Here is a 21,749-nt window from a genome sequence, read left to right as displayed (position 1 = left end):
TCTCCCAATGTACAACATGAAATCAAAGGAGTCCGGCAGTGAAGATAATTTAGCTCAGAGGGCACTCACTGCTGAGGTGAGGTGGGGATGAGGGTGGGAGGGGGACGCTGGGGCCTAGACATGGCAAGGTGGGTGAAACCTTGTCTCCTGCCCCCACCAAAGCAATCTATAGTAGAAGACAAGTGTAAGAATAACTATTTGGAAATGAGAAAATTCACGAGAGGAATGAACTCAGAACAGATGATACTGGATGTTATGAGGGAGGAATTATAAATACTCTGAGGACTGAGGGAATATTTCAGCTGAACTGATCTCTCAGCTGGCTCACCTCCTCCAGCACAACAAAATGATAATGTGACATGACACCTAATTCATGAAACCTAATTCCCACTTTCATGGGCACTTTGCAGACTCAACATCACAACAGCTAACTATTAACTGTTCACCAATAAATATTCCTGTGTTGGCTATGACACGTGTAATGCCAGCGTCAGAGAAAATAATTTTGGCACGCATACCTGACTTCCTTGTGTCCTGAGTATTCACTACGAAGTCTGAAACTAAGAATCAACTCTGGGGGGGCCAGCCCGTTGGCACAAGCGGTTAAGTGTGCGCTCCGCTGCAGCAGCCCTGGGTTCGCCGGTTCGGATCCCGGGCACGCACCTACGCACCACTTGTTAAGCCGTGCTGTGGTGGCGTCCCATATAAAGTAGAGGAAGATGGGCACGGATGTTGGCCCAGGGCCAGACTTCCTCAGCAAAAAAAAGAGGAGGATTAGCATTGGATGTTAGCTGAGGGCTGGTCCTCCTCACACACACACACACACACACACACACAAAAAATCAACTCTGTATAAACTACCTTGTAAATTTAAATCATAACCACTTAAGATGGATTTCTTTCTTGAGAACGTTATAAACAGTCGACATTAACATTTCTCCTATGATTTTAAAGAACAATTTTATCAAAATCTTACATAACTTCTTTCGAATTGACAAAAACAAAATATTCAAGGAATTTGATTTTACATGTTAAAAAATCTGAAGCTATAGTGCAGAAAGCAGATTACTGGTTGGCAGGGCCTGGTGGTGTTTGGTGGTCGTCGATCAAAAGCTGCACAAGAGAATCTTCTGGGCTGATGGAACTGTTCCACATCTTGTTGCAGTGATAGTTACACAACTTTACTTACTTGTCAAAGTTTATAGAATTGTACACTAAAAAGGGTGAATTTTACTGCGTGTAAACTGTATCTCAATAAAAATAATATTAAAAAAAACTTCTAAAAACTAATTCAGCCTACCTTCATAATTGACCTAGATAATAGTCACAGTGAAGGAATTTACTTTGACATAGACGTTTAGTGCAAATAATGGGATTCTTAAATTCAAATATCGTTTTTTGTTCTTTAAAAACAAAAAAAGTAAATAATAAATGAAAAATAAATAAAATGTGGACCACACACAGTCAATTCCTATTTTGTATCTTTTTTCTTTCTTTCCTTCAAATTTTCTCCCCCAAAGCCCAAAGAGACTGAGAAATCTGAGGAAAGAACTGAGAAGATTTCAGAGTGGTCACTTTAAGTGTTTACATTGCTGGGAAGCCAAATTCTTCCTTTGGAAAGCTGATTAAAAGCATGCCTTGGCTCCCAAAAATGGTGAATCAAAGTACAGAACTCATCTGGCTAATTCACAGGCAGCCCCAAACTATGGAACATAATGGAAGTTCTTTAGACCCAGTTTTCCACCACAGAGTACAGCCTGATTATAATACTGTGCAGTGGCTAAGGGACGCCCAAACTCGCATTTAAAAATACATCATTTCATAACAGTACAAAATTTACTTCATAAAAGTACAAAATTATTTCAGATTAAAAAAGATACCATTTCATAACAGTACAAAAATATTTCATAAAAGTAAAAAATTTAAAATGGTGCCCTAGGGGGCACTGTTTTGAAGTAGTATAAAAGCAAGTGAATTTTAAAAAATATGAACAAAAAAGAGACCACATCCGAATCGTGGCAATGATGTCTCAGGATTTTTTCTCTTTATTTCTTTAAATCTTGCATGGATGCTGTTATTTTATGTAGCATTCCTTAATGTTATGCTTAACTATTTTTAATAATTAAGGCTTGGTAAAAAATTAACAGTGGGAAGGACTAGTTTATACAACATAATGAGTATGTGAGTGATACTGTCAGGCTACAACAGCTAAGTCAGGTCCTCACAAAGGGAGTCAAGAATCTTTTGGCGGACAGAGGCACAGCGGTGATGGAACCGTTTTCTATCTCACCTAGGGTAATGGTTATACATTTCCCAAAGCCCTCCAACCTGCATCCTTAAAATTATGTGCATTTTGACGTAAATTATACCTCAATTAAAAAATACAACACTGTTGGAAAATAGAGTGAGGACTTCTTGAGTAATGAAAGGACAGAAATGCAGAGACTTCTTGGGGCAGAAGCAGGATAAATATGTGAGATAACCAATTTCTTCCAGTCTCCCTCCGAGCTAATCTCAGCGCTGAATGCCTAAACACTGCGACCTCAGCCAAGAAAGGGAGATGGCAGAAGGCACATGCGGACAGACAGAACTGTTGGAGCAAGTGCTGGAATCTGAGGACAGTATGTGGTGGGCCTCCCAAAGTGGAATGAGTTTCCAGCTCCCAGCTACAAGTGGATTTCCATGTCTCCTGCTGGGATTCTAACCACTCCTCCTAAAACAAAGTAATCCAGGGACCCCTGCCTTAGTCATGAGGCCAGCATAGAATCAGCCTTTTTTGCTTACCATGATTCCCACTCACAGTTCAATAATATTTATGAGCACACTGACTCAAGACCACATACAAGAATTCCAACCTCAGACAAAGTGAAAAGAGCCTTGCAGTATAAACAAGCGCCACTCAAAGTGTGTTCTGCTGATGGGTGTCACTGGTCCATGATGAGATAAAAAGCCTTGCACCAGAAGGAAAATGAGCAACATCACTCAGCGTGTTGTTTAATTCAGCTGACATCTTGTTCACGGCGTGACTTTCTTGATGAAGGAAATGACCCACGACTTACACGCAGGTGCGAGTCCATCATAGGTTGTGGACTGACCGACAGTCTGCAGATTGGCTATTTCAAGTAGCATTGCTATAGTTTGGTGACACTTTAAGAAAACATGGAAAGCAGCAGAACATTCATTCAAAAATGACACTGAGCTACCTGGTATGTGCTAGATGCTGGGCAGTGGCAGGGAGGGAGATCTGAAAACGACTGAGACACGGTATCTACTCCTCTCGTATCTACTTCTACTAAAGTAACACTCTCATTGAGATCTTCCTCACCAATCTTACAGATTGGCATAATACCAAATTCATGGCGCCATGCTTGGGGGAATCCGGACAAAATTGCGAAAATCCTTTTCTGGGTATGTCAGCCTTGTTGCAGGGTGTTGGTCACTAAAATGTCCTTCTTCCTACAACAAGAGGTGCCGTGAGGTTGTATTTGTGAGACACCTCATTCATGATCTCCTTCTCCTCTTTTCCCTTTTGGCAGAACCATCATTAACCAGAGCCAGACTGATAACATTAGGGCTCCTGATGCCAAGCCAAGCGTCAGCTTTATAACTGCACTGGGAAGATGACAATCTGATAGTGAGAAGAACAGACTGGTTTGAGAGTCCAAGCACCACAGAATGTGTAGGAGACTCCAAACATGATTCTCGCTTCCATTAAGACAGGGAGAAGTTTATAAAACCTTGGAAAGGTCAAGAAGGCAGGGCAGATGGGAAGGTAGACTCTCTGGACATGTTCTCATTTGTCACCAGCTCAATTAGGAGGAGATACCCAAACGTAATCTGACCACTGCAGAACACAGGTGGACCAGGACTACCTGTGCCACTGACAGTCCACTTTCAATAAAGTGCCCCAAGATTGGACTCGCCGTTTTGGCAGTCATATAAAGAACTTGCTGTCATCTAAAACTCCCAGGTCTGTTTCCCACGAACTGCTGTTAAATCAAGTTTCCCCAATCCTGAACTTGTACACTGATTCTTTTCCCCTCTAAATACAGGACTTTATTAAATTTCATCTTGTTAGTTTCCAACCATTATTGCAGGGACATGTGCTCTCTTGCCTCCATGCTCCACTTCTCTCTTCTCTCTCTCTCTTGCCCTCCTTCTCATCTTCATTCTCCCTCCATTCCTCTATCCCTCTCTCCCCATTCTCTTTCTTTCTATCATCAAACTTATTTACACTCTCTCCTCCAGAAATCTGATCACATCATCGACATCTTCCAGATTAGCTAATGAAATGGCAAATAGGACCAAGTTAATGACAAAGACCAACTTGGAACCAGAGACTTCATTATCTCTTGCTTGGGTAACTGCAACACCAGGTCAGTGGCCATCCTGACTGGAATCAATTCTCTTTCAGACCAACTCTCCACACTCCTCCAGACGGAGCTTTCTAAAATACATAATTAATCATTCTTGCTTTAAAATCCTTCAGGCACTTCCCATTTTCCACAAAGCAAAGGCCAAATGCCTTGTCGTGTCCTCCAAGGTGCTCGTGATTGGTTCCCACCTGGCTCTCAGCCTCATGCTGCCCCTCTCCTTCTAGGTCTACATTGGACGTCTGTGCCTTCTAGCCTAGAGCAGCTTCCCCTGCATGTCCAGCAAACTCACCACATCATTAAGGACTTGGTTCAACTATGACCATTTCTCCAAGGGGGAAAAATTAATACACCATCTTGGTATTCCCATGGCACCCAACTTTGGTCTCTAGAACCTTATTTACCCCATTGTGGTGTAGTTATTTCCCACACTTTTTTTCTTTTTTAATGATATGCCCCTCTAAGAGCACAGTGCCTGGCACACAGAAGGCTCAATTTAATTTTCTTCAATGATTAGCTAAACTACCTTAGAGTTGAAATTAACCCATAAATCAATACCTATGAGGTATGGATAGACAGATGGATGCCTACTGAGTTTGAATCCTCCTAGACTACAAGTTTTCATTTTGTTTATGAGGATAAGGCTTTTAAATACCTCATGTAAATCCATATAAACTGTTTCTATAACACCTCTGATCATCTTTCCTAAAATTTCTAACCTTCAAAAGGCAAAAACAGCAGACTCTCTTTTCCACTATGATGGAAAATAGAACTGATAAAAATAACAAGAGCAGAGTGTAATGGAAAGAACTCTGATGGATCCAGAGAACCTGAATGAATGAATGAAAGCATATGGATAATGGACTCGGTTTCATCAAAGTAGCTATATGGTCTTAATTCAGTTACTTAGGTTCTTTCACCTTTAGTTTTTTCATGTATAAAATAGATTTTTAAACTAAATAATCTCCAGGGTTACTTCTTGTTCTAAGAATTTAAAATTCTCTGACATCAAGTATCTATTTTGTGGAGTCTTGGGGTGAGCAACTCTCCATATGGCAGAAGTGACCTCCCTTGGGAGAGGGCTATATGGTTACTGGCAGAGAATTGTATTGCCAGGAAAGAAGTCACCGTAAGTTGCCCCAGAGGACAGCAGTTGCTCTTCGTTTGTACCCCTAAGTATACAATGACATGCTTTAGCTCTCTATACCCCTAAGAGACAATAGACTAAAAATTGCCTCCTGCTACCAAAACGAAGCCAGATCCAGCACAGGAAAATTAGCTTCACCTTGTGGGTGTCCAGCTCCAATTATATAGTAGCTTCTAATTATAAAACATTATTATTCAGTTTAAGAAGAATGGCCATGAACTTCAGCCTCTCATTAAAATTAAGAGTTTATTTGCTTAAAGTTGCTTGTTTGGAAAAACTGCTAGTGATGGCTTTGTTTATACGCACAACCGTGTATTAACGTGCAAAGGCACACGCTCACAGGCAGAATGTTGCATTTAGACTCTGGCAGACATTTGAATTTTTAGGACATAGTAGCAAGTATTTTGGGTGACATATTCATATTTAATTCAATGAACTGAAATTCATGCTTGCCAGTGAGAAAGGAAAAAAAAATGGGAATGAGTTAATCAGACATGAACAGCCCAAAGGCATAGAGCAGAGTGAGGAGAGTAGATGTATGAGGATACAGGGACTGATATGTGGAAATGATTCCATGCCAATATTGGAACAAATCTGTGGGGGTACCTAGAGGTCTCTCCTTTAGAGAGTGGATCCTCAGAGATCTATGTTTTCCACGACATTCTGCCCTAACATGGAGGGTGTGTTAGACAACCTCCCTGCCATGGGACAGATGGGAGCTGAGACAGGACTGCCGATGGTCTGGGAGCAGTCATCCCCCTCCGCATCACTCGCTGGTGGACATTTCTATCAGTGCAGGTCAGCAGACAATTAACAACTAAAACAGTGAGCTTGAGCCTCTGCAGAGGGTTTTTAGACTCAAACCTCTCATTGGGAGACAAGCAAATGCAATCAGAATTAAACTATAAGAGCACAGCATAAGCCCCTTCCTTTCCTTCCTAGTTGGCTAAGTCTGCATGTCACAGTGATGCAGAAAAAGTTCATTCTGGAGGATGCACTGGTCTATCTTTCTGAGCCAATCCACAGCTCTCTGGCATCACGGGGAGCCCTGTCCAAACCGTGATTTACCCAGGGCAGCTCTCCCCAGGTCAAATTTCAGTGTCAGCTCTGCAGGAAGCCGCCACAATCATTTTCCGGCCACTAATGATAAAATCTGCTAAGTGGGAGAAGGAGTGGTGAGGACTGCAGCAGAGTAATAAAAAAACAAATGAACCAGGGTTTTCTAGAATGGATCACCAGTAGGGAATTAGGTGTAATTCTCCTCTCTCCCAGGCGCGTAGTTGACTGAGAACAGGGAGCGACAGCTGACGCTGGGGAAAGCAGCAGCTGTGGTGTGTTTCTCCACTCACAGAAGGAACCAGTATGGTGCATTTTGGTTTTTTTAGAAAATAAGATACGCGCAATGCAGCAAATTCAACAAGAATCTTGAATTCAGGATTTCTAGCAGTAGTAGCAGGAGCTCAGATTTTTTTTTAATTTGCATAATCCAGAGGTCCCAGATCTCTGAATTTTATTCTAAAATTCACAGTTGCTGAATCAACAAAGAATGGTTCATATCAGTAACACCACCTTCTCCAAAAAACACTTGTTTCTGAAATTCCAAGTTTACGGGGCTTGGCAGGATTGGGGAATGGGGGCTGGGAGGTGTCGTATGCTTTATTCTGTTACTATGTGTATTCTTAGTTTGATTAAAAACAGTGTGCTCACCTGATTCCCAGGCAACAGTGTTTCTGAGCTAAAGAGCTTGTAACACACATACATACATAAACATCTTCTTTATCATATAAACTGAATGTTAAATAATTCTAAAATAGATTTATTACAAGCTAAATACTGCCCCAGAGACTGTTACTGAGCTTATGATTGACAACAGTGTAGCACAGTGAAGTATAAGAACGAATGATTGTTCTGTGCATACATGTGTTAGTCTACATGAGCACATACAAAAACTATGCATTTGATATCTGGCTCACATTTGAATTTTTAGGACACCATAGGTAGTCTTTTGATTGTATATTCATGAGCGATGCATTCATATTTAATGAATGAAACAAAAACGGCCTTTTGCTAGTCAGCACAAAATGAAATGATGAAATGAGAATGAGTTAATTCGGAGATGAATAGCCAAACAACCTGGCAGAACTAGGTGGATGAAAGAGTATAGGAGAGTAGTGAGAAAAACATTCCATTTCAATGATAGAACAAATCCACGATTAAATGTGGTATTAAATTTGGTTATTTGTAGATAATTTTTTTGTCATTCCTTAATCTTCTTAAACTTTTTTTTTTTGTGAGGAAGATTGGTCCTGAGCTAACATCTGCCAATCCTCCTCCTTTTGCTGAGGAAGACAGGCCCTGGGCTAACATCCATGCGCATCTTCCTCCACTTTATATGGGACGCTGCCACAGCACGGCTTGACAACTAGTGCGTCGGTGCGCGCCTGGGATCTGAACCGGCGAACCCTGGGCCGCCGCAGCAGAGGGTGTGCACTTAACCACTTGGGCCACGGGGCTGGCCCCAATCTTATTAAACTTTTTCGTTACATATTTCCATATCAGATGACATCTTATTTTCATTTATGCTTATTGGGTCATGCAGGTTTCTTTGGTTATTATTTTAGTACATAAAGTATTTTTTGTCTTTCTTCCTCCCAAATGGAAATCAGACAACAGTGACTTTGTGACACTTGAATTTCCTGACTCTAAGAGAAAGGACCTCTAGCAGAATGTTAATCCACTTTAAATCCATCTTTATAAGCTGAACAACTAGAGTCATTACAAAATAAGTCTTAATTATTTTTTAATGAAATATTTGTCACACATTATTTTCTATCCTTTTTAATGTAAATATGATTCTCAAGTATTTTATATCTATATACACACACACACACATATATATGAAACGATTTGTGTTTCTTTGCCTATCAGTCATAGAATTGTGTGCCTTATAAAAAAATAAAGTATGTGCCTCCTCAAGAACTCTTTCACAATTTCTTAATTCTTTTAAGCCTTTCTTTGTGAAAGTAAGGCACCGTGTGGCTAAGGCTAGGCTTATGAAGACTTCTAGGTAATACGCCTCTTCAAATAACCTATAAAGAAACGGCTCTTAAGATCTTAAGTTATATGTATTTTTGAATATTAAGATTTTAACACATAAAACTATTTAGTATTCCATCTTTTTACCAGGAATACTCAACAAAATTTTAATTACTATTACAACTGCTTCAAAATCTCACTGAGGGGGCCGGCCCCGTGGCTTGGCGGTTAAGTGCACGCACTCCGCTACTGGCGGCCCGGGTTCGGATCCCGGGCGCGCACCGACGCACCGCTTCTCCGGCCATGCTGAGGCCGCGTCCCACATGCGGCAACTAGAAGGATGCGCAACTATGATGTACAACTATCTACTGGGGGGCTTTGGGGAAAAAAAAAGGAGGAGGATTGGCAATCGAAGTTAGCTCAGAGCCGGTCTTCTTCAGCAAAAAAGAGGAGGATTAGCACTGATGTTAGTTCATGGCTGATCTTCTTCACAAAAAAAAAAAAAAAGAAAAGATAGGGAAATCAGAAAAAAAAAATCTCACTGAGAATCTATTATATGTGATCTAGATGGCTAACCTAGATACCATAGTAACAACTTAAACAGTTTTCATAATATGGCAACCAGAAATGAGATTCCTCATTATTTTTTAATCCATGTAATCGTAAGTCTCTAATTTTCTTTCTAAATTGGAATGTTAGGTTTCTTTGTCCTGCTCACAAAGCACATGGAAGAATTTGTTTTGATATAGAGTAACTAAGCCAACACTGTTTCTACTATGAAATATGAATTTCCCCCAAAACAGTTTCATTTCAAAATATGAGACAACAGGTCACAGTCCCTAAATTTCAAGTAGTTAAGTCTAAAGGCTGAACAAAGGCTCTCAAAATACAATCTCAGGATCTATACTATTTAATTCTCTTAGAAGCCAATATCTCTAAGTATTTTATTGTGGATGATAAGTAAGTAGTGACAGGTCTTTGGCTCAATAAACTGCAGTAACTAAAATGATCTGTTTTAGATGTATTAATGCCACTTTTAAAGATGACCACATTTACTGCTCTGACCCAGTGTGAAATAAACAGGGGTATTTTCCAGCATCTTTTTGTTTTTTCCAGAATAAATTTGCTGAACCTTTGGTTCTCATCCCTCCCCAATTCACCTGTAAAGCTAATGCTTGTCTGAACTGAAAAACACACTTAAGAGTCAGCCTAGACAATCACCCCAAACCTTCAAGAAGGATGTGTAAATTGCATAAATTGCATTTTAAATATGGTCATCACACTTATTAAATTTAAATATTTAAATTTAGAAAGAAACACATATTCTCTTCTGGCATTTGAATTTCTGATTTTATTCCTTTTCTGATTTTTCGGAATGGGAGCCCTTCTTGTCTTTGGTCCATCCTATTACACAGTGATTTCTCTTAACAGCTGATCTTTTTAATGAGGTGTTCTTATACACAGCTGTTTCCTTGGGGTGTTGTGTTAATATACTGACATAACTATATGTTACAGTTACATTCAGTGTATATTGCAGTCAGACTTCTGCACCCTAAACTGAGACCCTTCCACTGGTCAACGAGGGGGTCCTTCTGCTTTGTGATTCTCAACCACAGCAACAAAAACAATCGTCAAAAAGTCTTGGGTAGGATTACAAAAAAACAGAGAAAAAGACAACTGTTCAAGACAGGTGAGAAACACAGTAAGAAGGGTCCTGAAGTGGGGCTTCCATGAGAGTGCCCCCATGACATCTGATTTATTAATTTTAAAGAGAACATACCAAAAAAACAAAAAAAAAAGAACCTGAGGCTTCCTGCTTCCGTAGAACCTGTTTTGATATTGCGGAAATTAAAAAAAATCACAGATTATTTCTGCAGTGAGCTGAGACCTCCAGAGAATGCCAAGAACACCCAGACTCTAAGTCACGGGGCGGCAGAGAAGGCTTGCAGGCGGCCAGCGCCGCGCGAACGCTTACCTGGACCGAGCCTCGGCGGGGAACGGCGAGCCCCCAGCGGCGCGGCTCGGGGAGGCGGGCTGCCGCGGCGAGGACAGGGGCGCGCCACGCGCTTGCTTGGGGGACCGTGGCACGTCACCGGCGGAGGCGTCTGGCCCGGGGCACGGGAAGCACGGGGGGCTCTCCGCCGCGGCGGCGCTCTGCCCCTGGGCGCGTCGCTGGTTCTCCACGCCGAGCAGCACCTCGGCGCCGGCGACGCCGTGGCTCCCGCGGGCCGCACAGTCCCTGCATTCCGCCGCGCCCGCCCTGAGCCCCGCGCCCTCGGGCCTGGAGCAGAGAGAACTCGGCTCCTGGCTCCACTCGGCCTGGCGGTCGCTTTTTCCTCCCCTTTTCTCCACAGCATCAGGCTCCTTCCTGGACTTGATGTATCGAGATGTTGATTCGGAGTCGGCTTCAGAATCCAGACTTAGCCCATATTTTTCCGCCAACTGCCTTCTCCTCTCCGCCTTGTACCTGGCGATCCTTTCGGCTTTGGACTCCAGACTCTGTGTGTCCATGATCCCTGAACTGTAAGATGAGTCACCATGGACGCCTGAGGTTTCTGTGTAGAGTTTAGATCGAGTCGGCTTCTCTACCGAAGAATCAGAAGTTTCTTCCTCTTCATTTGATCGGCCTACAAGAAGAGCACACAGATAATACACACAGATGTCAAGTCAAGACACACATTTACTCCACTCTGTTCTGTACACAATACACGCGTGAGCGCCCACGCTGTGAAGGACCGATTTCTCACACAGGAGTAGTTAGCTAAGATGATTTACCTGGGATGCTGACGAACTCGGAGATCTGCCCTGAAACACGGGAAGGCTGTGAATGCTCCACCAGCTCCACAAACCACCTAAAGCATGGCCGCCACTAAAGCCCAGCTCCTCCCTCCTGAGAGCTCTTCAATCCTTGCTTAGTGCTTATTTCCCTTGGTTATGTACTTTTTTGTTTTTGAGTTTAATATTTCATGTGTGAGGCCAGAGGACGAGTTCAGAGTCCTCTAGAAAAGATAACACATATTTGAACTGCTGTAATTTGACAAGTGACGGACTGTGGTTCCACAGGATCTGATAGTAACCATAACGATAATGGCTCATATCAATATTCACCAGGTTGATGTTGAGTTTGGTTTTTTTTAAACAGAAGTGGCTTTTTCCAATTATAGTACACATGTTTGATGTAGCAAATGTCTACCATGAAAACATAGGAAGGTAAAACCCCAAATCACCAATAACCACTAATCTATAATAATCAATAATAAATTGATAATTTGTCAAACATTTCTATATATTCCTTCTAGTCTTTTACATATTTGATTTCTTCTTTATTGCTATATAAAATAATTCATGTTTTATATAACATTAATGTTCTATATAAAACATTTTCCTATATTTGAAAATCTCATTTTGAAGACATCATTTTTTAAGGCTTTATAATATTCTATCCAATAGGCATTCTATAATTAATTTAACCCTTCTCATATTACTGGGCATTTAAGTTGTTTCTAACCTTTAATCAGTCTGATTTTCTGATTATCACAATAGATAGACTGGTAAAAGTCAAATTGCTTTATCAAAGGGTACATCATTTTAAGACACTTGATAGACTGTCAAATTAATTTCTATAAAGTCTAGATTGATTTACACTTGCAATCTGCAATATATGCTCTCTTACAAACCTTGAGTGTTAATTTTAAAAATTTCCTTTGATTGCATACTATAAAAACAGAAGATATGCATTTTCCAATTATTTATTAGTCATTTGTATTATCTTTTTCTTCTCTAGAATACCTGGTCGGGCTTAATGATCTATACTCTATTGATTCAAGTGTGATTTTTATCGGTTTGTGTAAACTTTTATAGGAATATGAGCCTTCATCTTATTCATGTTTTCAAATTTGCTTGTTTAATTTTTTGTGAAGTCTATGTATAAGATTGTCTTTGGAGTATAGATGTTAATTGTTATGTAGTGAAGTCAACTGACCTGGCCATGTGTGATTTCTACAGCTGTTTCTGTGTTTTGAAAGTCCTTTTCCATTCAACTTGGATTAGATATTCATCTACATTTTCATGCTTTTAATTATTTTCTTAAAATTAATCATGTGATTCATTGGAACGTATTTTAGTGCTTAGTGTGAAGTGAGAAGAGGACCATATCCCCTCCCCCACCCCACTATACCCCATTTTCCCAATACCATTTTATTAAGTAATTCTTCCTTTTGTCACTAACGTGTGATGCTTATATTATCATATAATACATAGATTAACATCTTATAGACACTAGGTTTTATTTCTGGCTATACATTTGGGTTCTCTGTCTGTTCTTGATTCTTTATGTACATAATTTTTAAAAATCTTAGTTCTCTAGTTTTCTGGTCATAGAAGATCAGAAACTGTAGAGACAAGCAAACTGATCACATCATGAAGTGAGAGCAACAGCCCTCTCTGAGGAAGAAACTAGAAAACACTGGCTATAAAAAGCAACAGCACGGAGCCACAGGGGGTGAAAAGAACAGCTCTGTATGCATCATCCTCTCTCAAGGTCAAGTTGAATATCTGATGCCCCTAATAAGACTGAGTAATCAAGGCAAAGCTAGGTCATGTTTGACATGCTCTTTGATATGAAATAAATATGCAATACATTCAAAATTGCATAAATAGAATGTTTGTTGCATAAACACGTAGAGTAAGAACCCTAATCACTCGAGGTCCAGCTATACATTTAACGCTCCCTGCTGAGAGCAGCCGTGCCCTGTGCTGGGCACCTGGGCATTCTGTTTAAACGTGTCTCATTCAGTCCTTTACCAAACAAACTTTTACTGAGGTTCTCCCACAGCAAATCCGATGCTGGGGCCCTGAGGGTGGGAAGAGAAAGACACACACAGTTCCTGCCCTTGAGGGGTCCCAGGCTAGAGGAAGAAATGACTGGTCATCAATTACCCAACAGTGTGCCAACGGCTGTTGGTATTTTTTACTGCTGTGACACCTGAGGACCACGCCTGTGAGGCAGGGCGGAGCTGACATATGTGTTGTTGCTGTTTTTAACAAACACACATATTTAGTAAATAATTGCATCTACACAATTCACTTCTGTGGAATATCCCATTTTCCAACACCAATAAAAAAGGCTATGTGGAACATCTCGGGCAGCCTGCTTGCTGACGGGCCAGAAGGCGTGCACACTCACCGATGTGGGGGCTGGCGGGGTCTGTGGCTCGCATGTACCGGGGCGTGTCTTCCTCCAGCAGGCGATGAGTCACAAGCCCTGTGCAGCTCTGCAAGAGGATGGGCTGGGTGTCAGTTTCAATCCCTTCCAAGCGCCTGGCAATTCTCTCTTTTCTGTGCAAGACACCAAAAAGGGCATAGTGAGCAACGAAAATCAATTCCAAGGGAAAACTGAATACTGGACTGCCAAGCTCGTCTACTTCCTAATTATGTACAATAAATATCTTACCTTTTCATTTCTAAAAATTCTTTCCTCTTTGGTTCAAAGATTTTTCTTAATTCTGCAACTAAAATAAAACCAAAAAGAATAAAAAGATAGTCTAGGATTTAGTAGTCATGCATTCATTTTATTCATTCATGCAACATACATTTATTGAACTCATATTTCTGTTCTTGGCTCCCACGCAAATGTGAGATACAAAACTGACACAGTTCCTGTTTTCATGGAGATTGTCTTCTAGGGGGAGAGGCAGAGGCCAAATGAGAAGCGTGTACACACACACACACACACACACACACACACACACCACAGGTTGGGCTAAGAACTAAAACCATGAGAGTAAGAGATGTAGTAATAGCAGCCAGTCTGTTTCATCCAGGGAGTCAGAGGAGGCCTGAACAGAAAGATCTTTCTAGCAAGCAGAAATCTCAATATCTGTTTTTAACTGTTATTAGGTTTAAAAAAGTATTTTAAGCTCTTCATTATGGGAAACTTCACACATTTGAAGAAGTAGAGACTAGTACTACGAACCCCTCCACGCTCATCAGTAAGCTACAGCAAGCATGACTCACAACACTCCTATTTCATAACCTGTAAATACCTATAACTACCTGATGGTTTCCAGCGGTACCTAAAGCAGCATCCCCAGTTCACTACAGTTTAGACTAACACAGTTCCCAAGCCTCCCCTTACAAGCCTTCACTAGAGGAAAATGTTAATTTTTGTTTCTTTGCTATAATTTAGGTGAATGATGGATAAAGTAATTACCCCAATTCTGGCAACACTGGATGAGCAGACAAATGTTTTGCTGAGGTTGGGAGGGTCTCATGTGTACTGACTACAAAGATATTCCTAAGATGCCAAATAGTGGTTTCTTTGGAGAAATGGCTCAATTTGGTGGAGAATAAAGGTCTCTCTTCCGGCCTCCCCCTCAATCATGTGACTTCACAAGGGCTCATCTGAGTGTTTCCTATTGAGGACCCAGGAATGGGCGGGAGAGGAGTCTCGGATAGCCCCAGGGCCCAGGAAAATTTTGAAAGGCTGAGTCAAAGAAGAAACTCAAAGGAGGGGGTATGAATACATGGAATTTAATTTCCAGTGCTTCCATTTGCATTCTATTTTTTCGAAGTAGTCATTTTTAGTAATGAGTCAAAATCACACACATACACACATGACTTTTATATTGTCCTTTGTGTTCAAAGACACAAATCTTGTATTTGTTATTTATTTGTATAGTTTTTTAAATGATAGCCACTTTAATATTTTAGTTGGCTTGACTTTTTTAAAGACAGTTGGCTTCAAAAAAAAGTCTCTCTCTCAGTTAGCCTTCCCAGGAACCAGAGGAGCTGGAGGCAGAGGTGTGCTTGCTCTGCAATGTGAATTATGTTCCTATTTGGAAGAAAAGGGTATAACGATAATGGCGCATCCTGTGTGCTACCTTTTGAGGAAGCTCGGCCAATAATAGCTTCCCATTTAGCAAATTAGCTCTAGTGAGATTATGGTGATAAAAATGTAATGGCTGGTAGTACATATTTTGAAAACATTTTGAAGGATGGTATAAACCAAAGAGTTTCAATTAATTATTTAAACCCCAAAGAAGAGAATAGGGCCCTATTTTTCATAAGACTGCTCAAGAAGCTATTGAAATCAAATTCCAAGTGCTCTGAAATATAGGTCTTAAACGCATGCTTCAAACCCCTACCTGAGAAATAGACTATATTATTAGGGTACTTAGTGGCATAATGAGCCTTTTCTCCTCCAAAATTATTCCAAGTAGGTATGCTGAGGTCTGAATGTTTATGTCCCCCCAAAATTCCTAAGTTGCAATCCTAACCCCTAATGTGATGTATCAGGAGGTGGGACGTTTGAGAGGTATTTCGGCTCCACTCTCATGGCTGGGATTAGTGTCCTTACGAAAGAGGCCCCACAGAGCTCCCTGGGCCCTTCCTCCACGTGATGATATGATGGGAAGACGGCAGCGTGCAACTGCAAGAGCTTCCTCACCAGGACCTCACCATGCTGGCACTCTAATCTCAGACTTCCAGCCTCCAGAGCTGTGAGCAATACATTTCTGTTGTTTATAAGCCACTCAATCTACGGTACTTTGTTACAGCAGTCCAAACAGATGAAGACAGAGTATATGTCAAAATATTAACGTAACAAACACAGAGTGGCATATAACTTCCATTGGGAAAAGTTAAGATATACTTTTTTTGTCCTAATTTGAGACGGAAAATCTCCTTGCATTTCATTAAATTTTTAATTTTTAAAATTTTCTATAAAAATTATGTAACTAAAGATATTGAAAAAAGTTCTAGCAGTACAGTGAAAAAGCTAAGCAACAAGTTGCTTCCTGACATTCTTTTTTCCCATATTCTAGAAGGAAAGATCAACTAATTGGGAGACTATGCAAACGTCCCACCCACAACACAACTGTCCTTTCTACTGCCATTACCGCCCTGCTTAAATATTCCATGAGGACTAAGATAATACAAGAATGGGGCAGGCTGATGGTCAGAATAGTTGTTCATCACAGAAACTGAACCCCCAGAAGCCTGGGACAGGGAGAAGAAAGAGAAGGACAGGGCAGGCAATCCAAGTTATCCCACTGTCCATGGTGATCTCTGTCCCTTTCTGGACAGAATAGGGTGGGCAGCCACCAGTGAACACTGTCATCTGATTGCCATGCACTGCTGGATATAAGAAGTCTCAAGATAGCATTGAGCAGGCACCCAGGTGCCCCTCCTCAGTGTCACCGACACAGAATGCTGGCTCTGGACGAGATCACAGATCACCATGAGGGCACTAACAGCCTTCTGAGTGGGAAATGTCTTTGTGGTGAGCCCACACTGCAGGATGTTGAGTATCCTGGATTCTCCTACTCAATGCCAAATCATCCCCAGTTGCTATGACACAAAGATGCTCCCATATGTTTCCAAAGTACCCCCCTAGGGATGGTACTGTCCTGGCCTGAGAACCATTGAACTCAGTACAAAGATTTCAAATAAGGCAGCCTGTCCCCTAGACACCCATGTTCTAGGTTACACCAAAGACAGACACCACTAGCCCATCGCTGCAGTCTTCAGTCAAGCTCAGATTCAAACGCAAAACTATTCCAAGCCTATAATCTTATAGTCCTCTCTGATCATTTACTGAGGAATGAAATGAGGTCATGTATCAAACTAAATGTATCGGTGAGCTTATTAATTCGTAGTGGAAATCTATAATGAAACTTTTAGGAAAATAAAAACTCCCTCCAGGAAATAAATTAGCACTCGGTCTATTCTTTCTAATAAATATATTTTTAATTACCAAGATTTGCTTCATTCCTATAGACATGAGATTATAGGGGGAAAGAAATGATGTGGAAGACAAAAAGAAGTATCAGAGACATATCTTGAGTCTAGCTTCCTTTCCCCAAATTGATAGTTTAAAAGTAAAATTAGTAAAACAAATATGTAATATAATTACTCTAGTATATCTATCCCATGGGAAAACACTTCTATTCTATGAAAGAGAATGATGTTTTATTTGAATTGCTGATGTGTGTGTAATTTTTTTGTTTCTTTCCAGGAAAAAACTTCATATGGGTACTTGTAATCCTAATCAGGCCCTCCAACTGAATTTTTGTCAGATTTATTATAAAGCACTGAAAAAAACCTAATCCTGAGAAATCTCGGAAGTCACCCCAGCTGCGGAATCTATGTTGTCACTCCATCGTTTCATTTATCGAGACTACCAACAGCTCCACCAGAGGTATCTTCTCACTGATGGTCTTGAATATAGTTTATTATTCTTTATGATCTACCAAGAAAAACTTTCTTTCCTTTAAAATTTTTATATAAATTCAGACTTATAGAAAAATTAAAAGACATCTTCCATAATATGTTAACATTTTACTCCATTTGGTTTATTTATTTATTTTATTTTTTGGTGAGGAAGATTGGCCCTGAGCTAACATCTGTTGCCAATCTCCCTCCTTTTGCTTGAGGAAGATTGTTGCTGAGCTAACATCTGTGCCCGTCTTCCTCTATTTTATATGTGGGACGCCACCACAGCATGGCTTGATAAGCAGTGTGTAGGTCCGCGCCCAGGATCCAAACCCGCAAACCCCGGGCTGCCAAAGCAGAGCTCGTAAATTTCACTACGCCACCCCAGGCTGGCCCCCATTTGATTTATGTTTACCTTTTTTCTCTCTATGTATGCATATTTATGTGTGTATACACATGCACACACATTTACATATAAACTTTTCTGAACCATGTAAGAGTAAGCTGCAGCAGGATGCCTCTTCATGGCTAAATTCTTCAGTGTATATTTCCTAAGAATAAGGAATAAGGATGTTCTTTAAAATTAGATTCGACAGCCATAATTCAATTGATTGTATGCCGTGTCATATGTGTATAATTCATAACTGGTCCAGATAATAGTAATACTAGTAATGCTACAATCCAGATATAAACAAGCACAGCTGATCTAACTTCTGTGGTAATATTTTCTACTTTGCTTTCAAGTACATGAAGACTTTTACACATACTAAATTATCCCTTATTATATACCTGCTATTTCAGTCTGCTGCCCATGTCTGAGCAATATGGATTCTATGAGTGTATTTCTTTAGTTATTTCTGATAGGAAATGGTTGGTTATTTTCCAAGCAAGGCAATTTAAGGAGATTTGACATCAGGGCTATAATACTTTATAAAGTTATTTAACTGCCTAATATACTTTGTAATAACATATAATACCAATACTCAGGGTAATTTGGGCTGCTAGGCACTTTTCTTGGGAAGCGTTTCTTCGAATAGCTCTGAAAAATAGGCTTTCTGGTAAAGTTATTGTTGAGTTCAGTCCTCCAAACCCGAGTACAGTAGAATCTTCCAAAGAAAGGTAAGTGGCAGGGGGGCTGCCAAGAAGACTTCTCTCCTCTCCTGCATGTGACAACCTAAGGGCAGCGGCCAGATCCAGAATATTCTGAATACTGATCTTAATTCCCACAGGAGTAATGCATTTAAACTTTTACACTTGGATGGCAGCCACTAATATAAAGACAAGCAGCTTATAAAATGAGTAATTATAAAACTAGAGCAATAAGGAGGAGCGGTGAAGGCTAAGAAGTGTGGGGTTTCTTTTCAGGATAATGGAAATGTTCTAAAATTGACTGTGGTGATGGATACACAACTCTGTGACTATACTAAAAGCCACTAAATTGTATACTTTAAATGGATGAATTGTATGGTATATGACTTATAGCTCAGTAAAGCTGTTTAAAAAAGTAGAGTAATATATTTAGTCCATTTCCTAATTCCTAAATGGAAAATCTATTTTAATATGATAATCTTTACATAGGTAAAGGTTTTTAATCCTTTGATTACCTGTTTGTGATACACTGTTAAAGGAAGTCCTTTAGAGAAACATCAATGATCATTTTAAAGCTGAATTTCACAGAAGTAAGAATCCCACACTAAATGAACAGACAGAAACTTCTGTAAACTTATAAACAAACATAAAACTCTATGCCATTAGAACAGTCATAATCAATGCCTATTTTTAACATTATATAGCAAAGAGCTGATAAAATCATTAACACATCTGTTAAGATGGAGAAATGAAAAGCTTGCCAGTAACACACAGGTCTTTCCAAACACGCCTGCCCAAATTCAGAAAGAGCAAAGATTATGAAATTAGACTATGGGGAATTTAGATGAAATTCAGGGAAGGGGGGCTCTGATACTTTTTCAGCATGTTTTAAAGATCTTGTTAATTTAGAAACATAAATCTGGTTAATACATAAATTTACCATCTTCGATTTGTGAAAATTATGTTTTAACCAGTAACACTGGTTAATAAGCTTATGTGTTTTTAAGTTTTGTTATATACAGAGTTACAAGTTGTTGAACATTAAGGAACCCAGCATCTCTTAATTTTTCTGATCCTAATATTGTCTATGGTATGATTTATCAAAAAAAGGAATTGGGGTAGAGACTGGAAGAGGGAAGCAACTTTTGCTATATAGAACTTTGCCCAGCCAGTCAGATCTTCTAAGCTATTGCTAAAAATCAATTTGTTCATTCTTATACTTTGTTTTGATCATCTTCAAATATTTTTTAAGTTTGGCTCAGATTTAATTGAGTTTCTTTGGCTTTCACAAAGAGTCTTAAAAATTGGAAGGACCCTTCCATTTCACACCTGGTCCACACACCCATCCAGGTGGGAACCCTCCACAGCATCTGCCCTACCCTTGAAGACATGGCCGTATGACCTTTCTTGAATACTAATGAGGAGAGCTGATGAGACTGCAATGCAGTCCATTTCACTCCTAGGTTCTAGAAACTCTCAGAATTTTCTTTCTTATATGAAATCTCACCCACCTCCTTGTAATTCTACACATTCTTCTTATTTTTGGCCTCTAAGGCAACATAGAATAAGCCTACATTCCAGGTGACAGTTTTCTAAGTACTTGAAAATTGCAAAATGTCCCTATTTAAGTTTTCTCCACCAGGCCGAATCCCTGGGGTCCTTGAAATATCCATCCTTTTCAGACCCTGTCTAGGCATATCACCCATTCGACTCCTGGGGATGTATGCCAATTTGTCAGTGGGCCTTTTAAACTGGGTTTAGTTTCTATTACAAGAATACTTTTTCTGGTCTAATTTCTTTTGGGCTTGATCTCATGGTTTTTTTTCTCTATCAGAGTAGGAAAAATAATCTGACCTTCCACCAAACCTGTTTCTTCTGAAGTGAGGGCGACACAGCTCATTCGAGATGACAACAGTTTGTGAGCTGGTACCACCCCGTGCTAGTGTTCCACTTGGTGGAAACAAGATCAGGCAATGTTCACATTATTTCACAGGCAAAACTAGGTGTGGTCGGCTGATAGATGCAAATATTTTACTGCACGAGCATCTTTACCAATGAAAATACTAATTCACCGACCATGTGAGTGCTTACTGGGGGAAGAAGAGAGATGATGAAGATACAATCTCCACTGGTAGCCCAAACTGTAGCCCAGTAGGGAGCTACAAGATAGTAAGTGTAAATGCTATAAATACTGGCAAGCATCAAGAGGCTGGAGGGTCAGGAAGGAGTGGGCGGAGAAGAAATGGGTGCATGAGCGGAACTCGCTGACCTTAGAGAAGATGAAGGTAGGAAAGTGATGAGGAAGTGATTCGGGGAACCTTCTCTCACCCTCCCCACCAGCCTCCAGTGAAAATGAGGGTACTCAAAACGAGAGGGAAAGAACATGCAGAAAGGTGGGGATTACAAATACAAGGAGAGAGGGCTTCAGTGGAGGTTAATTCTGGGATGAGGCAGAAAAGGAGACAAAGGAGACTAGAAGCTGGAGGTTAGTGTGAGAGTCTCCTCAAAGAAAATCAGATAACACAAAACGTATGCCTCTGGACACTGCTCACCATTTAGAAGGAGTCTTACCTTTAGGAAGCGCAGTTAAAAGCTTAGCATCAATTTCTTTTTTGTGGTTAGCAAGTCGTTCTTTATCTTCAAGCAAGAATTCTTTCTGAAAGCTAAAAATTATTCCGTTAATAAAATGTTTAAGATCAATTTAAACCAAGATATATAATGTTAAGTGCAAAAAAGCAGAAAATAAAAATTACGCCTCTGCTATACATGGTTAAATATGTACATGTAGATTACAAGTAAAAAGTTTTATTTGGGGGAGTTAATTGGTAGCTTTTTGCATTTACTTACAGTTATGTTAACAATTTTTTTGTGTAACTAAATAATTACATCAG

At 40.2% G+C, this 21,749-nt stretch overlaps 1 protein-coding gene across 3 annotated transcripts in view; it reads right to left on the bottom strand.

Moving 5' to 3' along the window:
- Positions 1–21,460, bottom strand: part of SVIL (supervillin) — a 93,857-nt gene extending 72,397 nt beyond the window's left edge. For all 3 annotated transcript variants that reach the window (XM_058532717.1, XM_058532714.1, XM_058532715.1), the window contains exons 1-4: positions 21,430–21,460; positions 14,009–14,066; positions 13,742–13,893; positions 10,532–11,183 (exon numbers count right to left, since the gene is read on the bottom strand). In XM_058532717.1, the coding sequence (XP_058388700.1) occupies positions 10,532–11,183; positions 13,742–13,893; positions 14,009–14,016 (812 nt within the window). In that variant the 5' untranslated portion in view covers positions 14,017–14,066; positions 21,430–21,460. The remainder of the gene's footprint in view (positions 1–10,531; positions 11,184–13,741; positions 13,894–14,008; positions 14,067–21,429) is intronic.
- Positions 21,461–21,749: the final 289 nt, after the last annotated feature.

Source organism: Diceros bicornis, chromosome 36 (assembly GCF_020826845.1).
Source record: "Diceros bicornis minor isolate mBicDic1 chromosome 36, mDicBic1.mat.cur, whole genome shotgun sequence".
Classification (NCBI taxonomy): domain Eukaryota; kingdom Metazoa; phylum Chordata; class Mammalia; order Perissodactyla; family Rhinocerotidae; genus Diceros; species Diceros bicornis.
The sequence above is the reverse complement of the archived record's forward strand: the minus strand, read 5'-3'. Positions and strand labels throughout refer to the sequence as shown.